Source organism: Xenopus tropicalis, chromosome 7 (genome assembly GCF_000004195.4).
Source record: "Xenopus tropicalis strain Nigerian chromosome 7, UCB_Xtro_10.0, whole genome shotgun sequence".
In the NCBI taxonomy this organism is placed as follows: Eukaryota; Metazoa; Chordata; class Amphibia; order Anura; family Pipidae; genus Xenopus; species Xenopus tropicalis.
In genome coordinates, this window is record NC_030683.2 from 117,786,853 (window position 1) to 117,810,577 (window position 23,725).

Genomic DNA, 23,725 nt, shown 5'->3' on the forward strand with positions numbered 1-23,725 from the left:
TAAATACTGACCAGGTGGCAACTCAACAAACCCCTAAATGAATATTCTACACCCTATTTGATGGAAATATACTGTAAGATTGGTGTAGATTTAAAGGGTAAACAAAGGTTGCCAGTAATGGTTTTAGGAAAAGTGCTTGTGCAAGCCCTTGTGTGTATGTGAGCACTGCAGCCTTGTATCTGAAGCGTATAATACAAAATCTGGGCTTTCCTTGCCATTTAACAATGTGCTACAAATTAAAGCTGGCCATACACCGATGATATCGATCAAAACCCCGTTTCGTACGATATTCGGTGCGTGTATGGCAACTCGACGAGGCGACAGATATCACAAAAGGCTGCTGATATCGCTCGACTCGCCGATCGGCCAGGTTAAAAGATTTTGATGGGACGCCATAGAAGGCGCCTGAGCAAAATCTGCCGTCAGGGCTGAATCGGCAGAAGGAGGTAGAAATCCTATTGTTTCTACATCCATATCTGCCGTTTCAGCCCTGAACGTCTGTGGCGGGTGGGAACGATCTCTTGAGCGACCGATGGGCGCACGAGAGATCAAAAATCGCCATGTGTGTGGCCACCTTAAGACATGACTGATTGAATTGCTGACATAAAGGGGTATATTTATCATGCTGTGTAAAAAGTGGAGTGAAGCATTACCAGTGATGTTGCCCAAGGCAACCAATCAGCAACAGTTGGAAAACCAAAGCAAAGCATCTGATTGGCTGCTATGAGCAACATCACCAGTGATGTTTTACTCCACTTTTTACCCAGCATGATAAATATACCCCTTAATCTGTTCTCCTGCGGAGTATAAAATGGATTGTTAAAGGAGACATATCCTATAAAAATTATGAATGTACCAGGGAATTATACTCTATAGATATAGAAGGATTGTGCTTAAAAAAGTTGTGTTTCCGACTGATTTATTGAGAAATTTCCCCAAACCCCCACTAGCCCCGCCCATCTGTTCCACTTCCTGCTGGCTGAATTCTCTGGATGAGCTGGGGAGCCGGCGGCCCCCTCGTACCCTGCACTGTAGGATAGGAACCAATCAGCAGCTAGGCTGACCTGATAGGGAACTGAAGCCTGTCTGTGCGTGTGTGAGTGCAGGGCTGTGATTGGCTCTCCCCCTCCTACTGTGCTTCAGGCAGGGACCGTTAGGACACGCCCACTCTTCATTTCACACTGGACAGAGAAGTGATAGGATCTAGGATCTAGGATAGGAGCTCCAATTAAGGGGCCATTGTTACAGATAGGATTAATGTTTAGCCCAAAGGGAAACCAGCACCGGATATTATTCATAATTGCCTACAAAATTAGGGTTTTTCCCATTTATCCTATATGTCTCCTTTCAATATCAATGTTGAAGTGCCTATAAGAATTGAACTCAAACAAGATCAAGAAGAAATGGTGCGAGTTCAAAGTTCAGAAAGTAAATAATTGCTGTGGCTCTTCCTCATAGGGTTTGCCACTTGGTTGGTTTAAAACTGTCAGCATTGTGAAATCCCACCCTCAATCCCCATACAGACCCATAGCCATAGTACATAACTCATTTAACCCCCTCCCTCACCTTGTTTAATGCTCAAGTAATTTTGGGACTTGGAACCCCCTACTTTCCAGAAACTCTATGCTTCTTCATGTCCCAGAAATCATCATCATGGCTTTTTGCCACCCCTGGTAACTGGCCGCTCCTTGCCGCCTCAGGCAAGATTCTCACCCTGCCTTATAGCAGGAGCGGCCCTGCATATCTCCCACGTATCTTGTGTGACATGGCTGTGTCACACAGTTGGAGTGCCAGGTTGTCTGGCTACGTAATTCCTAGAATTAGTTTTTTTAAATGGAAGGTCAGTAGAGTTAAATATTGTGTTGCTCATGCAAGATGCTAATCCAACCCATGTTCAAAGTTCAAGTGGATTTAAACAAAATGCACTCGCTGTTGCAGTCAGCAGGTCAGTCGTGAGATCTGATGAAGAGCAAAGATGGCAGTGGACACATTCTTATCTCTGACATCTATTGTAATTCTGCTGGAATCTAGAAAAACTCATTTTACCTGCTATGTATATTGGTATTGGATGAACCTTTGTTCTCATTGACAAATATATGAAATGGCTTCTAAAATATATAGTGAATAAAATACCCACTAATGTAAAATATAGGGATATTATAAGCCACAAGGCGTTCCATGACCATATAAAGGTACGAGGCTGAAGGCCGAGTGTTTTATACAGGTCATGGAACTATCATATATTTCATAACAGGGGGTACTTTATTTATTATAATATACAAGTTTTAGTGAGTCATGTGACAGAAATTAAACCACTAAGCACCGTTATAAGGATATAATTTACAGTTTGGTCCCATAGGGAAATGGCCAAACTGTATATTATATATATATATATATATATATATAAAATATACATATATATAAACATAGAATAGAATTACTTTCAGTATTAATTACCATTGCCTCTTTTGCCCCACCTTACAATTGATTAAATTCATGAACTATAAATTGTCTTGAAAACTATATGTATGTGCACAGAGGGTATAAATCTTATTACCTACAATTGTAGATAAAATGTCCCCTTTGACGGTCATAAATTTGCAATTTAAAAGAACAGAGACACTTAAAAGTGAAAAAGCTTCATATACATTTAAATGCAAAAGGCGGGATAATAAGCAAATGGGGGGGGTGGGGCATGGTGTGTGAGCTGCTACATTTTTAAAGCAGGATTAGTGATGTGCGAAATGTTTCGGCTGGCATGGATTTGTGGTGAATTTCTGCGTTTCGCCATTGATGGATTGTTCCGCTCAAAAAAATTTGCAGCGTGTCCAAAAGAATAGTCGTGTGTCCAAAAGAATAGTCGCGTGTCCAAAAATTGTCGCAAGAATAGTAACGCGTCAAAAGTATAGTCGCATGTCCAAAAGAATAGTCGCGTGTCCAAAAGAATAGTCCCGCGGCCAAAAATTGTCGCAAGAATAGTCGTGCGTCAAAAGAATAGTCGCGTGTCCAAAAGAATAGTCGCGTGTCCAAAAGAATAGTCGCGTGTTCAAAAGAATAGTCGCGTGTCCAAAAGAACAGTCGCGTTCCCAAAAATTGTCGCACGAATAGTCACGCGTCAAAAGAATAGTCGCGTGTCCAAAAGAATAGTCGTGCGTCAAAAGAATAGTCGCGTGTCCAAAAGAATAGTCGCGCGTCAAAAGAATAGTCGCGTGTCCAAAAGAATAGTCCCGCGGCCAAAAATTGACGCAAGAATAGTCGTGCGTCAAAAGAATAGTCGCGGGCAGCAATTTTTTTTTTCCGCACAAATTTTTTGCTGTTTCACAAATCTTTTGAAAGATTCGCAAATTTTTTGGAGAAACGGGACAGATTCGCTCATCACTAATTGCAATTGTAGTAGGGTTTATAATTAAATGCAGGAAGAGGAGAAGAGTGAGTAAAGGTATTGTAGCCAAGCAGGGTAAAAGTCTACCTAATGCTGGATACATGGCACTCTGATGATCACAGGCCAACTTAGTGGAACAAAATAGCCAATATGGGCCTAGGTCTGTTCTTTTGCCAATGTGCTGTAGATCAGATCACACGGTCTGGTCTTTATTACTTGATTCAGATTGGACATAAACTTGTTTCAAAGCAAATAAAGTCTCCAGTGTGCCTAGCGGATGCAGTAAATGCAAACCTTTTGGCAGGCCACTACTGTAAATGTGCTGAATATAAGTGTGTCTGTTTTTATCCTTCTGAACAAGCTTCACACAGAATAGCTGACAGCAAGAGCTGTTTCATGTCAGTTATGAAATATAAATGCCCATGGGGGAATGTCTCTGGCAATCCTTTCTTTCTGATGAGTTTCTTTGTAAATGAATGAGTAAAATAGAAAATATTTGTTGAAGAATGCTGAGAAATACTGCTTTCCCTAGCTGCTGATAAAAACATGCCATTTTCCTGTTTCATTCATGAGAAATGTTTAAGATACAATTGTGAACCATAGAAAAATGTGAAAACTAACATAGAGGATTAAAATATCAGATATAGCAAATATTCCAGGCCAAGCTTTAACAAAATAGCAATGTTACTGGTATTGGCCTATGGAACACCCTTTGGGGCCATAAAATTCCATTAGCAAGCTACACATAGGGCATAATTTAACACGCGCATGCACGGGGGGAGGTTCGCCGTTTGCGCATGCGCAGGGGGGTGCGACAGAGAGGGGGCGGCCTCGGGGTGCCCGACAAACAAATTCGGCCCTGCACCTGGGCAGAGTACATATATTTTCAAAACAGGGGGAAGAAGTTAATTATCATTACCCATATGTAATAAAAGGCATTAATTTTGCCCAGGAGCAGTAACTCATAGCAACCAATAAGATATTTGCTTTTAAACAGGTGACCAATAAATTCTACCACCAGATTTGATGCTATAGATTACTGCTCCTGGGAAGAATTTCCAGGCCTCCATGCCACATCAAGTTAACCCCATATTAACTAATTACCTCCCTGTTTGGTTGAAGTATCTTGGTGGAAATATCTCCTGACCAAAGACTGACCAGTGTAGACTGATGTAGCAGAGGTAATCTAGAAGAAGGCAGGCCAACATCCATGTGGTAGTATGGTGGCATAGCAGCTTGGAACTAGAATTACTAGTAAAACATGGGACCCGCCAATGTGTACTGATAAGCATACCCTTATAATAACATTATCTGACAAGGTTCTGAGAATACTTGTAGGTTTCTCAGCTGCAAATATATGGGGGATTATGTGCACTTTATTGTAAAATATAAAGATATTAGACACAGAGGAGTTGAATGGCCATATAAAGGTATAAAGCCACAGGCCAAGTTTATACAGGTTAAAGGACTCTGAAGGTGCGTTACTTATTACAACACACACAATTACATGAATCATGTGACACAAAGGACCTCATTAATTACTATTTATGGTGACATCACTAAGCAACATTTAGAATCATATATATTAAACATGTTATGGATCAGTGGTGTATTACATACTTTCATATATTGCTAAAGTACACTGACACTGTAACCCTGGAAATAATTTCTAATTGCTGGTGACCACTATATGGCCATATGTATGGTGACACCCCTTTTAATATAGTGGAATTGGCTATTTAAGCCCCATCCATAACTGACAACACAGGTGCCAATACAAATACCTTCCTGACAAATCCATGTTTTCTACTTTATGGCCTCAGTTTGGGGAAAACACCCTAATGCCCTTATATACAATGAAAGGCCAGTACAGAAGGGAGTTGCTGATATGTGAGTGGAAGAATTTGATTGGCCTGCACAGATTTTTGACACTAACCCAACTTGCCTACCGTTAGTGCCAAGCTTTTATGTATTAAAGGAAAGAAGTATCACAAACAATGTTCCAGCGCCTAATGGGAAAGCCTTCCAAGAAGAGCGGAAGGTAAAGGCAGCAAAGAGATAGAGTTAAATAAATTACATTACAACAGCCAATACGGCAACATTGTGCTCAAAGCACAGTAAATAGCACCCAGTTTATATGCACTATACGAATGTTCCCATTACTTCCACCAACCTTACCTTGCTGTGCTTCCTCCCAGCACCCACAAACTCAACGTCTCCATAAGCATCGGTGGGCTCCTCCGTGGTGTGTTCTGCAGAGTTCCACGTACTGACCATGGCTGCACCAAAATTATCCTCCATTGCAACGGATACATGATTTATCATGAGTGCCCCACACTGGCACAGCTTTGTTGGGCTGCTGTAAACACACAATTGAATTACATATTTGTACTTTCAGATAGCAAAGGGTCTACCCAACCTTGCAAGCAAACAGGGACTAAAATACAGTACTTGCTTGTCAAAACTATTGTGAGCAGTAATGTTCCCTATAAAATGTGTCCCTTCCCTTGACTTTTGTAAATGAGCCTCTTTGTGCCATCATTGTAATGCAATTTGCTACTAGACGGATTAAGCATAACTGAAATACTTTGTGTCAGACAGCAGGTATATTCACCCTTGTGTTTAAAAAAAACCCCTCTCTAAAGAGAAACATTTCAGAAATGCATGCTATTTATCAGTAAGGTGCCATATCTCCTTTAATCTTTCATATGGGGCCCAAACATAACATTCACACTTGTACCAAAAGGGTAATATTTCTTTCATACATGCCCAGATAATGGATCAAACATTGTTACCCCACTTGTAAATTGTTCCCTAATGTCACTATTAAAGATGAAACTCCTCTACCGATCATACAGCACCCCGATAATTAATAAGCAGTTCCTTCAAAACCCCTGTCTGTTCTTGGGTTTATGCTTTTTGAGCAGTCCCTTACCCCCTGATCCACAATTAAAGCTGTTATGCCTGCCTTTTCCAAGGCTTCCTCCATGGTCAAGCTTTGGGGCAGATAATTGAAAGTGTCTTAGTTCTAGTCAACAGAAATCTGGCAATGATTACAGGGCACTGCCAATGATCTGCTCATTGTGTTGACCAACAAAAGACTAGATCATTAAAATTAGTCCAGTGTTTCATCAAGTCATTTATATATGGTTAGACATTGGCTGCCAACTCGTGCAGCCTATGGCCATGTAGGGGCCAAAAAGGATCCCTGGAAAATAATTTTTGGCCTTGGCCATATTGATTGCCAAAATGTCTACGCAAACTCCCATGTGATCCAATTTTTGGCTCAAGGGCTCAATGTACTTGCCTTAATATATATATATATATGGTCAATCCTAACCAAAGTTGTTTGGTCTCATGCAGGAAGTAGTCAACTGAGCCTGGCACAGCTGGTGTAAGTAGCCAATGTTGGCAACTGAATTGCTAGGCCACAGATCCACTCAGTTACTAAGGGGCCCATTTACTAATCCACGAATCCGAATCCCGAATGGGAAAAAATCGGATTGGATTTTTTTGTATTTTGCGCAACTATTTTGTCACCGTTGCAACTTTTTTGTATTGAACGATCGTGAATGGTGGAAAAATCTTTCCGACCTTGCATGATTTTGGAAGCCTTCCATAGGAATAAATGGCACTCTGCAGCTCCAACCTGGCCCAAGGAAAGTCACAATACCGAAGCTTGAATGAATCCGAAACTTTCGTACTCGTTGCGACAATGCGTTTTTTTCACGACAAAAAAGTTGCGGAAAATATACGACAAATTCGCGATGGCGACGAAAAAGTCGCAAAAAAACGAAAAACCGCATTCGGACGCTTTCGGTCCGTTCGTGGAGTAGTAAATCTCCCCCTAAATGTCTATATGTCATTAGCAAAGCACAGTGCAACTGATAACGTAGGCGTGACAGGCATGACAGATAAGGAATCCTTAATGGAACAGTTCAGTGTAAAAATGAAGCTGGGTAAAATAATTTGTGCAAAATAAAAAATGTTTTCAAAATAGATAGTTAGCTAAAAATGTAACCTATAAAGGCTGGAGTGGGCAGATGTCTAATATAATAGCCAGAACACTACTTCCTCCTTTGCAGCTCTCTAAGCTGTTAGCAGTCAGTAGCCAATCAGTGACTTGAGGGGGGGCCATATGGGACATAACTGCTCAGTTAGTTTGCATTTGAATCTGACTTGAGTGATCGCATACTAACGGAACAGTTATGTCCGATGTGGTCCCCCCTAAAGTCACTGACTAACTAAGAGGTTAAAGAGCTGAAAGCAGGAAGTAGTGTTCTGGCTATTATGTTAGATATCTGCCCACTCCAGCCTTTATAGATTACATGTTTGCCTAACTAACTATATATTTTGCACAGCCTATCCATTTTTCATCTGTTTTATTTTTACACTGAACTGTTTATTTAAAAAGATGTTATGATCAGCCTTAAATAAAAATAAACAGAGGATTACGTGCAGAAAAAGCACACAAAGCATGTGATTGGTCCATCTATAGTAACTACTCACCTGCTGTCCTTTGTGTCTTCTATGAAGGTAGTACATGTTTTCTTTTTAAATAACTTGGGAATCCAGCTCTGCAGGGTAAGAAAAGAACACAGACACATTAGAAACGATAATACATGGTCTATAGCAATTAACCAAAGAAAACACCCCATAACCTTCACTTACTCGGACTTAAAGCTGGCTATTCCCACACATATTCACAAAACATAGTTTCTACGATTTTTGGACAGAGCGTGGGCTTCGAATTATTATCCTGATAATTTTGTACCATGGCAATGGGTCGTTTAGTTGATTGGACAGGTTAGAAAATATCGGATGGCTAACGATAATATCTTAGCATATATTGTGTATCTAATGATATGCTTGTACAATTGTTGTCTGTCAGTTATTATGGTCAGAAACTCCTCCAGTTTGTTATTTTTAGTACTTTATCCTACAATTTGAGTCTGAATGTTAGTTTTAGATCATTGCATTTAAATGTACAATCGATATCCGAATGTTCATTGGAAGAAGACTAAATTCTGAATGTGTATGGCCAGCTTTATAAACACTGGGCAAATTTGCACCTGGGCAATAACCTACTGTAAGTCAGGGTTCCCCAACCTTTCTTACTCGTGAGCCACAGTCAAATGTAAAAAGACTTGGAGAGCAACACAAGCACCATAAAAGTTCATGGAGGTGCCAAATAAGGGCTGTGATTGGCTATTAGGCAGCCTCTATGCACCCTATCAGCTTACAGGGGCTTTATTTGGTAGGAAATCTTGTTTTTATTCAACAAAAACTTGCCCCCAAGTCAGGAATTCAAAAATAACTCCCTGGTTTGGGGGCACTGAGAGCAACATCCAAGGGGTTGGGGAGCAACATGTTGCCCCTGAGCCACTGGTTGGGGATCACTGACCTATGGCAACCAATCATGCTATGCTATACACATGCTATACAGTTAGTTCCTTTAGATTTACTATATAAGGTTTGCATTGCAGAGAAAGTTACAGAGCAGCAGATAAAGGATCCAAGATTTACACCCACAGTACAATATTTATTGGCTGTAACTAAGCCAGGTAACACATTGTGCACAATAAACAGAAGCAATATAATGAAATGGAGCCATAAAGAGATTACAGTCGCTCTTCTTCTCCAGCTCCCGTCTTTATTATAATTATATAACTGAACCATTATTATATAACTGCAAAACAATAATGTAACAACAGGGATAAAGTAATTAATTTTTGTTTGTTATATCACTTTCTATTGAGAAATCTACGGTATGCTCTCATAGAATACATATATAAATAACAGGAAATAAATAAATAAGTACTACCAAAGCACAACACAGAATAAGAAAGTATGTTCTGATTTGAATATACAGGTATGGAATCCCTAATCTGGAAACCCATTATCCAGAAAGCTCCAAATTACGGAAAGCCTGTCTTAATGGACTCCATTTTAATCTAATAATTGCAAATTTTAAAGCTGATGCCCTTTTCTCTGTAATAATAAAACAGTACCATGTAATTGATCCCAACTAAGATATAATTACCCCTTATTGGGGGCAGAACAGCCCTGTTGGGTTTATTTAATGGTTAAATGATTCCCTTTTCTCTGTAATAATAAAACAGTACCTGTACTTGATCCCAACTAAGATATAATTACCCCTTATTGGGAGCAGAACAATCCTATTGGGTTTAATTAATGGTTTATTGATTTTTTATTAGACTTAAGGTATGGAGATCCAAATTACGGAAAGACCCCTTATCCGGAATACCCTTGGTCCCGAGCATTCTGGATAAAGGGTCCTATACCTGTATTAAGTTAATACGGGGTGCTGGTCAGATGTGGCCCTCCAAGAGCCTTTTATGACCCCCCCAGCTGTACTAAACTCATTGAACGATGTTATTATTTTATTATAATCAGCTCACCCAAACATGGGGTATAGAAAATAAATGGCCCACACTATATGAAAGCATTAGGCAAATTTATATAAACAAAAATGTGACTTGAGGGATGGGTGTTGTACATTTATAGCTACTGTCAGTGTAATGTTGTTGTCAATGACATTGTAACACTGCAAAGATGATTAGACAACTCTATCAAAAATACTCTGTGTTGGTAATGTTTGGAGGATCATAATGATATCTCAGTCGGGTCTGAGAAGAGTAATTAAGGCAAGTGTACATATTCAAACCTATGTTAGCTTTGTCCTGCTACCCCTTATTGGGCAGGGGTGTGACTGAAGATAATTTGAAGGTATACAGCCAACAAGGAGGAAAAACTATTGAAAGATCATGAAAGGAAATTAAACTTGTAGCTGGAAATAAGATAACATGGATGAGCTGAGTGGAGAACATTTGTTCCACAATGGAGCGATGAGCAGTTTATATGTATATATGAAACACTTTCTTTGGCTAAAGCACCATTTCAGCTACTCTGGGGGTAAAGCACAGTTACACCATGACCATTTCTTTCAGCTGGGCCCCATCGATGGAGTGTGGTGGAAGGGAACTGCATTGTTGTACAGCACCCCTCATACTGCAAAATCAGGATATTAGGATGTCAGAGGTTCTTTACTATTAAACAAAGTTTATTGGACACACAGAGAAGGTACTCGTGTAGTCGAATGTTTGAAATAGAGAAATACTAGCTAGTGGTCTGGATCCTCTCCAGCAGTAACCTCAGGGATTAGTTGTAGTCTGAGTCCCTTTTCATACTGAGGTTCCTTTACTTTAAGGCAAGTATTGCCTGGGAGAGCTACCTACAGTTAGCAACTCTAGCCAACATTATCTACTAGTACAGGTGCTAGTCTGTCACCTTCTATTTACCTTGTGTACAGGATCCCTGTTCCCTAACTTTCCCTAGAGCGATATTTTCTTTGGGGCACTCTTCTTTACTGGGGCCTTGTGCTCCCCATCACCATCAACCCTGTTCAGCCAACTCCCAATGAAATGTTCTGGGCTGCTGTCAATTACCTACGCTTAGGAACCAACTCACAATATTCTGTATATACAGAATATAAAGTCATGATACAAGGGTGATTATCAAGGAATTCAGATTCAAATTTCATAGCAGATCATAAACTAATATATTCTGCATCAGAATTTAATATAATGCCCTATCGCATTAGCTTATGCAACAGACAAACCTAATTTTCTGCTTGATATTTTGCAACAAGCCCTAAGCTGCCCAGAGCACACTGAGCATGTGCAGAGCCACTGACACTCCTAACAATATCCAAAACCAGGACTTGTAGCCTTGTTGCTTAGTCAAATGGTAATCAAGCACATGCCTCCCAACAAATCTTGCAGTAGTCATAGCGAGCTAGCACATTGCTTGAGTAATACAATCATATGTAGATTAATACTATGGGTTCCAAAGCACCTACGTGCAATCAGAGATTACATCTGGGTACAGTAAGCTTGCTCAGACTTCTCCAAATATCCAACCAAATAGGCTATACAGTGTGGCGACACATGAATGGAAAAATTTAATTGGAGGAAAGCACACCGCCTGGTTATTTATTCACCAATCAGTGCTGCTCTCGCAAAAGAGTACTAGTTCAAAGCTTTTTTGCTTTACCAAAGCTTCACATGCATATTATTACTCCCCATGTATCCCCCATTTCAAGCCTCACAAGAGAAAGGACAACCGTGACTGCAGGTATCAGCATTATTTTCTGTTTGGTGTGGTTGGGGCGCAGCCAAATCTTTCAATGGGTAGGCCCACACCCACACCAATTATCAATTTATTCTGCATGTTTGCTTTATACTCCCATTAATATTTCTGCCATAACTTGAATACTGCTTGTTACATTGAAGGATCAGATGTTTTATGTTTTGTAATTGAAGTAAAAAAATCAGATAAGTCAACAAAATCCAAAACCAGCAGCTGGTTGCTATACCTATATAAAAGCAATGGCTAATCCATCATTACCCAGCTCATAACCCAGTTGAACATCTACCACTGCTCAGGGCAGGGCTTTATCTGAACACAGCATGTCCTGTTAGTCTTTTGCCCCACCTTAACTGCCCATCTTGTTAATCTTACAGGTTACACAGGATAGAGAGATTAGAAGAAAGAAGTGTTGCTTGTGCTATGTACACAATGGGAGAGTTTTATTCTGAGGGTGATTCATACAGTACAATAAAATAAAGGAATATGAAGAAAGAGTAGATGTCAACAGAACTAAAGGTACCAATAGAAATAGAAGAGGACAAACGCACTTTACACAGTCACACCCTTCCTCTGGTAACTAAATACATGGAAAATGTCTACATGTCTAAATGTCTAAAGTACAACTAAATGCAAAGATTTAAAAAGAAAACAGAAAGGCAGTACTATATGTGTACGAAAAACAGAAAAAAATCGCTGGCCCTTGGTCTAACCCACGCTGTAGCATTGGCCAGCTGCTAGAAACATCATTGTGCCAGCACTCGGTCTAACCCACACTGTAGCATTGACCAGCTGCTAGAAACACCATTGTGCCAGCACTCGGTCTAACCCACACTGTAGCATTGACCAGCTGCTAGAAACACCATTGTGCCAGCACTCGGTCTAACCCACACTGTAGCATTGACCAGCTGCTAGAAACACCATTGTGCCAGCACTCGGTCTAACCCACACTGTAGCATTGACCAGCTGCTAGAAACACCATTGTGCCAGCACTCGGTCTAACCCACACTGTAGCATTGACCAGCTGCTAGAAACACCATTGTGCCAGCACTCGGTCTAACCCACACTGTAGCATTGACCAGCTGCTAGAAACACCCTTGTGCCAGCACTCGGTCTAACCCACAAGTTGGAGTTGACCAGCTGCTATAAACTATAAAAACCCATTATTTACAAAAAATGAAGTGTTAGTACCACACTTTGGACAACTTTGTTAATATGCAGTGTAGGACTCACGTACAATGGGGGGGCCTTGACATGGCACATGAGATTACCTATTTTGGCACTAATACCTCAATTTATATAAAAAATATATTTAAAGGCAATCTGAGCGCTGGCAATCTCTTTCTTTTTGAGTACTGTATGTATGGGTGAGTAAGTCGCTCCGAGGGCTCTTGCTGTAAGGGGAGAGGGCAGGCACAAAGGTGCTTCTCCAGGAAAAGACGGTCCGGGGACCGCATCAATGAGCCGATGCAGTCCCCGATCCGACTAGATTTTCTAACCTGCCCAATCAAGATCTGCCCGATTTCAGGCCAGTTTTAGGTCAGGCAGGCCCATCGAGAGTGCCCATACACAGGCCGATTAGCTGCAGAGACGGTCTAAGGGACCAATATCAGCAGCCAGAATCGGCCCGTGTATGGGGACCTTTAGGGTGGGCACAGGCCACAACAGAGCCCTGTACTTATTGGTTTCTGGTTTCCAAGGACCCACAATGAAATGGGAGTCTAGAACAACAGAACTGGAAGGACTAAAGCAAATGTCTTATCTTTGCAGTATTGGGAGAAAAAAACTTCCTAAAGAACAGGCACAACCTTAGAACTTACCAGGAGCCAAAGCAAACCAGCCGAGTTAAAGTTATAGTAGTTATAGTAGACAATAAAGATGTCACATAGTAAAAATCTATAGTTTATAGCAGGGTTGCTTAGACTTTGCTGATGTGGTGTCTATTCCGTCCATATCTACCAACACAATGGAAATGTTAGGGATCTGTAACTCAACCCTAACCCTATATGTATTTATGAGAAAATGTATATTGCAACCAGGAGAATTAGTTAATATATTACTCAAGTTTGTTCTGTCCAGTATGTAGCTTTTGGGCCCCTCTGGATTATAAAGCAAGAGCAGACACTGAAAATAATCTCTGATGAAAGGATTACTGAAATACTGTGAAGTAGATCATTAAACAGGGGAAACCCTGGAAATGATGAACAGTTGATGACTATGCACTAACAAAACGTTTATGGTTGCTCCCAGCCTGCAAGCTTAGTCATTATTTGATCTTTGAATTCTCGTTAATGGAACTTTCTTGCTTAAGGTGGCCATACACGTGGCGATCCGACGATGTTTCGTACGACCATCGGTCGCACGAAACATCGTAAGATCCGCCACACACCATTCAGGGCTGAATCGGCAGGTAAGGAGGTAGAAACAATAGGATTTCTACCTCCTTCTGCCGATTCAGCTCTGAAGGGAGAATTTTGGTCAGGCGCCTTCTATGGCGCCCGATCAAAATTTTCAAACTTGTCCGATCGGCGAGTCGTCCGATATCGGCAGCTTCCTGCGATATCGGTCGACTCGCCGACATGCCATACACGCACCGATTATCGTACGAAACGAGGTTTCGTACGATAATATCGGTGCGTGTATGGCCACCTTTAGTCACATTATACCAGCTCAGTCACCTATTCTGCCTGCTGCTCCATTGTTTCTCTCAGAGGAACAAGCTTTTGTGATGCAATTGGCTTCATCCAGACAAAGCTTTAGGGCTGTGGCACACGGAGAGATTAGTTGCACCACGACAAATCTCCCTTGTCGCGGGCGACTAATCTCCCCAAAATGCCATCCCAGCGGCTAGTATGTAAATCACCGGTGGGATGGCATATGCGGTGGCAAGGTTTGCTGAAGTCCTCTCAAGGCAACTTCCACGACTTCAGCAAATCGCACCTCTGTGTATGCCATCCCACCGGCGATTTACATACTAGCCGCTGGGATGGCATTTTGGGGAGATTAGTCGCCCGCAACAAGGGAGATTTGTCGTGGTGCGACTAATCTCCCCATGTGCCACAGCCCTTAGGGTGAAGACACACTGAGCTACTAGTAGCAGCTACTTTTTCATGGCTACTAAACTCCAGAAAATACCTTGCCATAGACAATAATGAGAATTACCCCTGCTAAAACACACGTAGAGACAATTAGTAAATGATCAGCACTGTCTATTTTAGTAGCTACAACAAGTAGCTGCTACTAGTAGCTCCATGTGTCTTCACCCTTATTCCTAGCAATGGCATTGGTGCATAGAAACTCTGGTACCTGAAGCAGCCCCTTTGAACTCAAACCTGTTTTCAAAAATATCATTGTAATACCAACAATGCTAATTCATTGCAAACCATTAGTCATTAGTCTTAGTTAATAGAATCCTCAAATAGGTCAGTACTCCCAAACCACATAACAAGCGATGTCTGCATTTGTACATGTACATAAATAATAATGCATGAAGAGTGCTGCCTAGCATACGTCAAGTGGTTGTCAGTATATTTATATAAAACTATTCTTCCCATGGACTCTTGCCACTTGGATCATGTACAAGGAAACCATGAATTTCCTTAGCAAGCAGATCCATTGTAATCCTGAAGGAAATGAAGTCAACCTTTCCAGTCGTTACAGAAGTTACAGGACAGGCTGCTCAACCAAAGTAACAAATTTGTATTTAATACTAGAGAACATACCATTGATTTCTGATGATAGATATGGGACAACCATTTGTGTTCTAAATAGTTGCATTATTGCCTTCATATTATATGCAGTTTCATGCTTACTGGGATCTATTATCCAGAATGCTTGGAATCCAAGGTTTTCTGGCTAAGGAATTTCTGTAAATTGAATCTCCACACCTTTAGTCAGCTAAAAATGAAATGAACCAAATCCAAATATTTTGCCACCAATATCGATTCATGTAGCTTACTTACCATCAAGTACAAGGTACTGTTTTCAAATTACAGGGAAAAATAAAATACTTTTTTAAAATTAGAATTACAGGTATGGAACCCCTTATCCGGAAACCCGTTATCCAGAAAGTTCCAAATTACGGAAAGGTCATCTCCCATAGACTCCATTATAAGCAAATAATTCTAATTTTTAAAAAGAATTTTCTTTTTATCTGTAATAATAAAACAGTACCTGTACTTGATCCCAACTAAGATATAATTACCCCTTATTGGGGCAGAACAGCCCTATTGGGTTTATTTAATGGTTAAATGATTCCCTTTTCTCTGTAATAATAAAACAGTATCTGTACTTGATCCCAACTAAGATATAATTACCCTTTATTGGGGGCAGAACAGCCCTATTGGGTTTATTTAATGGTTAAATGATTCCTTTTTCTCTGTAATAATAAAACAGTACCTGTACTTGATCCCAACTAAGATATAATTACCCCTTATTGGGGGCAGAACAGCCCTATTGGCTTTATTTAATGGTTAAATGATTCCCTTTTCTCTGTAATAATAAAACAGTACCTGTACTTGATCCCAACTAAGATATAATTACCCTTTATTGGGGGCAGAACAGCCCTATTGGCTTTATTTAATGGTTAAATGATTCCCTTTTCTCTGTAATAATAAAACAGTACCTGTACTTGATCCCAACTAAGGTATAATTACCCCTTATTGGGGGCAGAACAGCCCTATTGGCTTTATTTAATGGTTAAATGATTCCCTTTTCTCTGTAATAATAAAACAGTACCTGTACTTGATCCCAACTAAGATATAATTACCCCTTACTGGGGGCAGAACAGTCCTATTGGGTTTATTTAATGGTTAAATGATTCCCTTTTCTCTGTAATAATAAAACAGTACCTGTACTTGATCCCAACTAACATATAGTTAATCCTTATTGTAGGCAAAACAAACCTTTTGGGTTTATTCAATATTTATATGATTTTCAGCAGACTTATAGAGTTATGGAGTTATGGAAATCCAAATTACGGAAAGATCCCTTATCCAGAAAACCCCAGGTCCCGAGCATTCTGGATAATAGGTAACATACCTGTATTTCTTTAAAAGGGACTCTATGGGATATGGCTGTAATTTGGAGCTTTCTGGATAAAGGGTTTCCAGATAATGGATCCCATACCTGTACTTATTTTCCAGTTTAACTTGCTCTTGTTCCCTGTTCTTATATCCTCCACTATGCTAAATATCTGAAGCACACAACTATTACACAGCATAGGTAAACAGTGTAATTATAAACATTTACTGGAATAATCCCTTGATATTACAATTGCAACAGCAGAAAACTATGGATGTACTGCAGCTGGAAGGCTGCACATTTGTCTTCCCTGCTTTACAGAATGATATTGTCCTATGGGAGAGGTTTATCCAGTAAAATATCCGTAATGTAGAATAAACATTTATATTCCTTACTGGGATACTGATAAGCAAGTAAGAACTTCCCAGTGAGCAGAAACTACAGTATAGGTAATGTTCAATAGATAGAAATGGGCAGCAAAGAGTAGATGGTTTACAGCAACTTTAGTGGAAGAACAGGAATCCAAGTTCAAAAGCCACTGGCTTAGCTTTAAACTTTTCCATGACTGGTAATGTTGGAGTCAAGTGATGACAGGTTGGTAACATTGTGCCTGAGTCTGAGCTTTCAGAAGGAGCCAGCGCTACACATTAGAACTGCTTTCAGCTAACCTATTGTTTCTCCTACTCCCATGTAACTGGAGGAGTCCCAAGCCGGACTTGGATTTCTTACTATTGAGTGCTATTCTGATACCTACTGGGAGCTGCTATCTTGCTCCCTTCCCATTGTTCTGCTGATCGGCTGCTGGGAGGGGGGGATATCACTCCAACTTGCAGCGCAGCAGTAAAGTGTGCCTGAGTCTGAGCTTTCAGAAGGAGCCAGCGCTACACATTAGAACTGCTTTTTGGTAACCTATTGTTTCTCCTACTCCCATGTAACTGGAGGAGTCCCAAGCCGGACTTGGATTTGTTACTATTGAGTGCTATTCTGATACCTACTGGGAGCTGCTATCTTGCTCCCTTCCTATTGTTCTGCTGATCGACTGCTGGGGGGGAGGGGGGTATCACTCCAACTTGCAGCACAGCAGTAAAGTGTGTCTGAGTCTGAGCTTTCAGAAGGAGCCAGCGCTACACATTAGAACTGCTTTCAGCTAACCTATGTTTCTCCTGCTCCCATGTAACTGGAGGAGTCCCAAGCCAGACTTGGATTTCTTACTATTGAGTGCTATTCTGATACCTACTGGGAGCTGCTATCTTGCTCCATTTTGCTGATCGGCTGCTGGGAGGGGTGGGGGGCAAAGGGAAATGAGAGACTTTTCAATAAGAATCCGGGACTGTGGGCTGAACTGTATACAAAGCTTCAACTTACAAAATGTACACAAGGCTTAGCAAAATACACAATGTTGTGTGTTCCGGAGACTAAACACGTAAGCTGGCAGGAAGAAGTGCAGTGATGCTGGGATGGGTAGGGCATTGTGGGAAAATATGTATCAAACTCTCGTTTCCATGGGGGCCAGTGTTTGCCTTCCCAGGTACCCACCGGCAGTTGGTACATGGTGCTGAACACATATACTGATTAAGTTTCAATGAGGCTGTTGCACATTCATCCACTTAAATCACGCATTATGTTCAGATTCAGTTCTGTATTGGGCCATTTCTTTCATGGAGGATTCAGTATGCGGCCAAACGTAGAAATGAAGGTTTCAGTGTATCCCTAATTGTGTCGAGGAGCTCCTCGTTACAACTCACGGCTGCTTCTATTATTATTTACTTTTACTTTAATTTTACTCAAATATGAGAATGGAAATGTTACAATCTATGCTGCCTTCTATGGAAGGTGTGGCCCTGACATGTAAAAGAAATTGTGGCCCCAAGCTATCATTGGTTGCTAGTAGTTGTGGATTAACAATACGCTGGAGGGCTGCTGGGAGCAGTAATTACACAGTACAATATATATATCTTATTTGTACTTGTATATATCATTCTTTGACTAATAGGCCCCATCCCACCAATCCCTGCCCTGTCTTTTAACTGCCATTTGTTTCCTTAATCTAAGGCTGTGTCCTATCACTGACCTGTGCAATATAAACATCCAGCCTATAACAATAGCAGCCATGTGTAGCTTTGCATCCTGTTGCACAGACAGAACTAAATATAACAGCCTTTGAGCCAGAGAGCTGACAATTCTATTGATAATGCTGCAAATATATAATATGCTATGATTCTGTTTGTATAGTGTGGATCACAGCCAACTAAATAACTAAACATTTATTCTGCTCAATCATTTGCACATCTTGTGGTTTTTTATTTTTCTCTGGAATCATTTGCATATCTTGCCATTTTAACAATTTTAAAGGGTAAGCAAAAATGCCGCTGTATTTGACCTGAGGCACAGCAGCTCTGTAACCCATGTCCCACCCTTATGGGTGTCCTGCAAGTAACACATGGATCAGTGTGTTCCTTATGCACGCTGCACAGCCTAAAGCAATCAAAGCACACACATGACATCCTAGAGGCATGGCTAGAACATTACACAACAAAACAGGCCGGGGGGGTTCAGTAATGAGCAACACAAAATTACTTTTTTCTGCTCCCTTAAGCCCAGTGCTTCAGAGGCCCTATAGCCCTAATGATCCATGCCTTCAAAACTGTCCACAGTAGTTCCCATCATCTGATCCTGATTTTCTGAGTGTCAGTGGCACCGCACATGCTCAGTGTGTCCTAGGCTGCAGGCGTGATGTTTTCCTTAGGGATCCTCAGCACATTAGCAGACTGCGAGTTTACATTTGTCATGGAAGCTGATGCAAAGGGGTTTATTATTATTCAATTCTGATGCATAATGCAGTGGTTTCTGTTGTTGTGCCGTGTAATGTGAATCTGAATTAATCATTCATCAAACTCGAACTGTAAACTTTATAGTGTTTATATATATATTATATTGTGAGTCAGTCCCTTAGCTCAGCCCAGAGAATGTGCTGTGAATCAGCAGAAAAGAAGATGGGGGGCTACTGGGGGTATCTTTGGGGGCACAGATCTTTTATAACAAAAAATGAAGGTCTATACGGTGGCAAACATACGTCACAAGGGAGCTTATTTTATCTCTAGGAAGAAACCCAACAACAAATCCACCCATGTTTTCATAGCTATTATATTCAGCTGCCTCTCCTCAGACTTACACAGTTGTAACATTTGCACAAATAGGTTTGGTTCGTGTCTTTATGTTGTATCAACAATTCATCCACAACTGTGGATCCCCAGTAAAGGACAAAAGCAAAAGGTCAGGGGTGCAAAAATAAACCTTATGGGTTATCTGCATGCAAAATAGTGTTGTGGGGTTTTACAATTTTTTGCCAGGAGCACCAGTGAACAATTTAGCGGGAAACGCATCAATAATCATAACCAGGTGGGTTATAAATAAAGGTACAGGATCTGTTATCCAGAAAGTTCAGAATTATGGGAAGGCTATCTCCCATGGACTTTATTTAAATCAAATAATTGGCATTTTTAAAAATGATTTCCTTTTTACCTTGTATTTGATTAATTAATCCTTAGTGGATGCAGAACAATCACATTGGGTTTAATGAAAGTTTATATGTTTTTTAAAAGACTTAGAGCAGGGGTACAATGGGAGATTAGTCGCGCTGCAACAAATCTCTGTTGTCGTGGGCGACTAATCTCCCCGAAATGCCATCCCACCGGCGAAAATGTAAATCGCCGGTGGGATGGCATTCACGGCGGCGCGATTTCCCTGAAATCGCGGAAGTTTCCTTTCAAGGCAACTTCCGCGATTTCAGAGAAATTGCGCCGCCGCGCATGCCATCCCACCGGCGATTTACATTTTCGGCGGTGGGATGGCATTTCGGGGAGATTAGTCGCCCGCGAACAGGGAGATTTGTCGCAGGCGACTAATCTCCCTGTGTTGCCTTCACCTGCCATCCCACCGGCGAAAATGTAAGTCGCCGGTGGAATGGCACACACGGCGGCGCGGTTTCTCGCAAATCGCCAAAGTTGCCTCGTGAGGCTTTTTCGGCGATTTGCGTGAAATCGCGCCGCCGCGTGTGCCATCCCACCAGCGACTTACATTTTCGCCGGTGGGATGGCAGGTGAAGGCAACTCGGGGAGAGAACAGGGAGTTCTGTCGCGGGCGAATAATCTCCCCGTGTGCCAGAGCCCTAAGGTACGGCAATTAAAATTTAGAAAAGACCCCTTATCTGGAAAACCCCGAGTATTCTGGATAACAGGTCCTATACCTGTAATCAGCTCTGTAAGATAACATTGGCAACCTCTATTGAATTTCACTTTACAAGTCCTTTAAGATAAGCCTAATCTAAAATGTTAGCTTTACAGCCGCTATAATGAGAGGAAACAATGGCAGTCACCTTGATTTACCTGTCACACCTTTTTATTACTATATACTGGAAGCAGTGGCAACACGTGCCCACCTCCCAAAATCACTCACTTCAACAGAGAACCGTCAGTCACTGGTACATGTGCCTTAGGCAGCGGATTTCCCATTTTCCATCCAATCACAGTGGGCATTAAATCGCCCCTTGTGCGCAGCCCTTAGACGCAGTGATCCCCAACCAGTGGCTCGTGAGCAACATGTTGCTCCCCAACCCCTTGGATGTTGCTCCCAATGTCCCCAAAGTAGGTGCTTATTTTTGAATTTCTGGATAGGAGGCAAGCTTTGATTGAATAAAAACCCCATAGTAATTGCCAAACAGATTCTTCTGTAGGCTCACAGTCAACATAGGGGCTACCAAATAGCCAATTATAGTTCTTATTGGGACACCCAGAAACTTTTTTCATTTTCTGTTGCTCCCCAACACTTTTTCCATTTGAATGTGGCTCACGGGTATAAAAGGTTGGGGATCCCTTAGACTAATTCCATTTGGGGCTGATTCCTGGCCTGGGGCTATTTGCAAGCCAAGAATCAGCCCCTCTGCTAGCATCAGCTTACTCCTGTGACTGGGGTACAGGCCTGGGGTCGGCCTGGGGTGCAGGCACAAGGAGCGGATTTGGACAAGAGCGAAGGTCTGTGTGGCGGTAGCTTTAATGTAATGTGATTGAACACACTGGACAAGTAAGGGCTGTGACACACGGGGAGATTAGGCGCTGTATGACAAATCTTTGTTGTCGCGGGCAACTAATCTCCCCTGAATGCACACGTGGCACAGCCATTTGCCGAAGTCGCTGAAGTTGCCTTGAGAGGAACCTTCGGGCAACTTAGGCAAATCATGGCGCCACGTATGCCAGCCCACTGGCGATTTGGTGGGATGGCATTGCGGGGAGATTAGTCGCCCGCGACAACAAAGATTTGTCATGTGGCGTGTGTCACAGCCCTTAAAGCAACACAATTGCGCTCACAGCTTGCAGAGATTGTGCCCACATTTGAATATGCAAAACTGTATTTGGATTTAGTTCAGCATTTGGGCCAAACCTCTGCTTTCATTCAAATCAAAATACAGTGTGATGGATTCACTGCATCCCTAGTTCGAATCTTAGAGCAAACGTCATATGTCTTGGTCAAGTTACATTCTCTTTACTGTGCCTCAGGCAGCAAATTAAGATTGCAAGCTCTGTGGGACAGAGACACGTGCATGAATAACTGCATAAAGTACTGTGTGTAATCAGTAATTCTATATAAGAATAAATATTGTATACTTAATAAATCAGTTATAAAACAGGCAGAATAACATGTTTCAAGCGGAAAAGAATTTTAAGGCAGGGCTTGCATTTTTCCTGTAAATATTCTTGCTGAGAGGCAGAAATACCCACAGTAGCATGCCTGTACCTGAAGTGCGCAAACACCCCCAGAGAGCCACATATATGCTAGGGGCCACATATATAACTGCCATCCAATACCAGAGCATACCTGTTCTTTCTGAATGTTGCTGGCCATGATTCCAGTGCTGTGTGTGCCCCGCTGACATCCAGTGCTGGACCCTTGGTGTTTCCCTGTTGTGACTGCTGGAAGCTAAGGAAGTTGAATTGACAGAGCGAGGGGCCGGTGTTCCCTTACACTGTGAGAATGAACGCCACACCTACACATTAGCAGCTGAAAGGAACTCCCCTCGTGCCACCCTTTCACCTTCTGTATGCTACGCACCTGCACAAAACCTGTTCGACAACAAAAGTAGATGTGTGTCACTATCCAGCGTTCCCTCTAATTTTCTTACAGCCATTTGCGTTAAGCACTTTTTTAAAAACTGTGGGGGCAGAGACATGGGTGGGTCCAAATAAGCATTAAGTTATGTGTGCCATACAGAATACTTTCTGCATACCACAATTTCTTGTGTGTGCAAGCACAATTGCATAGCTCATGTAACTGTGTGGGTGGCAAAATGGCAAGTGCAATGAGTGCAAAATGAGACAAGTGCAATGAGTGCAAAATGAGACAAGTGCAATGAGTAGGGTTGCCACCTGGCTGGTATTTAACCAGCCTGACTGGTAAATATGATACTTGCTGACTGGTAAGCTGTGGGTTCTGGCAAATGCCAGAGGGGCTGCTATAATCAGTGTTAGACTTGCCCAAAAAGATACCAGGAAAACTACCAGTGGGCCCAGGCATTAGTGGGTGTTACTGGGCCTTTGTACTCCAAACCATTTGGCTTAATTATGCTCAATTCCTATTTCTGTATGGAAACAAAGAAGAGAAATAGATGGAAGGATAAATTGAATTAGTTAAAAAAAAATCTAGGACAATAAAGAGGTTGGTTGAGAAGAGGAGGAAAAATAGTCTGGAATGTGAGCCTATGGCCTTAAGATGTTGGTGGCCCCCTGGCATCCCAGTCAGACACTGGCTGTAAGACGCCATAGACAATCACTATTTGTTGGGTTGGTTGGGGTTCTTTTTGGGCCTCCATGTACTTGAAGTCAGCCTATTTTGAAGTTAAGTGCAGACCTTGCTGCCAATGTTACCAATAGAGAAAAAAGGCAAGAATAGAGAAAGTCTGGTATTTTTCCTGAAAAGGTGGCAATCCTAGCAATGTGCAAAGTGCTAAACAGGGGCAGATAGGTTTTCTTACCCACAATGGAGCTGTGTACCAGAATTAGCACACAATTACCAAAGGCATCAGAATAATGTGTGCCCACCCCCCCAGAGTGTTTTTAACAATGAGTGGTGACACCCCCCTGTAATGTATTATGTGATGAT

At 41.5% G+C, this 23,725-nt stretch overlaps 1 protein-coding gene across 2 annotated transcripts in view; it reads right to left on the reverse strand.

Moving 5' to 3' along the window:
* The window catches only part of trpm4 (transient receptor potential cation channel, subfamily M, member 4), a 47,884-nt gene extending 25,221 nt beyond the window's left edge, over window positions 1-22,663 (reverse strand). Inside the window, exons 1-3 of one of the 2 annotated variants that reach the window (XM_004916378.3) lie at window positions 22,445-22,663; window positions 7,892-7,959; window positions 5,561-5,738 (exon numbers count right to left, since the gene is read on the reverse strand). In XM_004916378.3, the coding sequence (XP_004916435.2) occupies window positions 5,561-5,738; window positions 7,892-7,959; window positions 22,445-22,471 (273 nt within the window). In that variant the 5' untranslated portion in view covers window positions 22,472-22,663. Of the gene's footprint in view, window positions 1-5,560; window positions 5,742-7,891; window positions 7,960-22,444 lie in introns of both variants that reach the window. The other variant, XM_002934627.4, reaches the window with a different exon arrangement.
* Window positions 22,664-23,725: the final 1,062 nt, after the last annotated feature.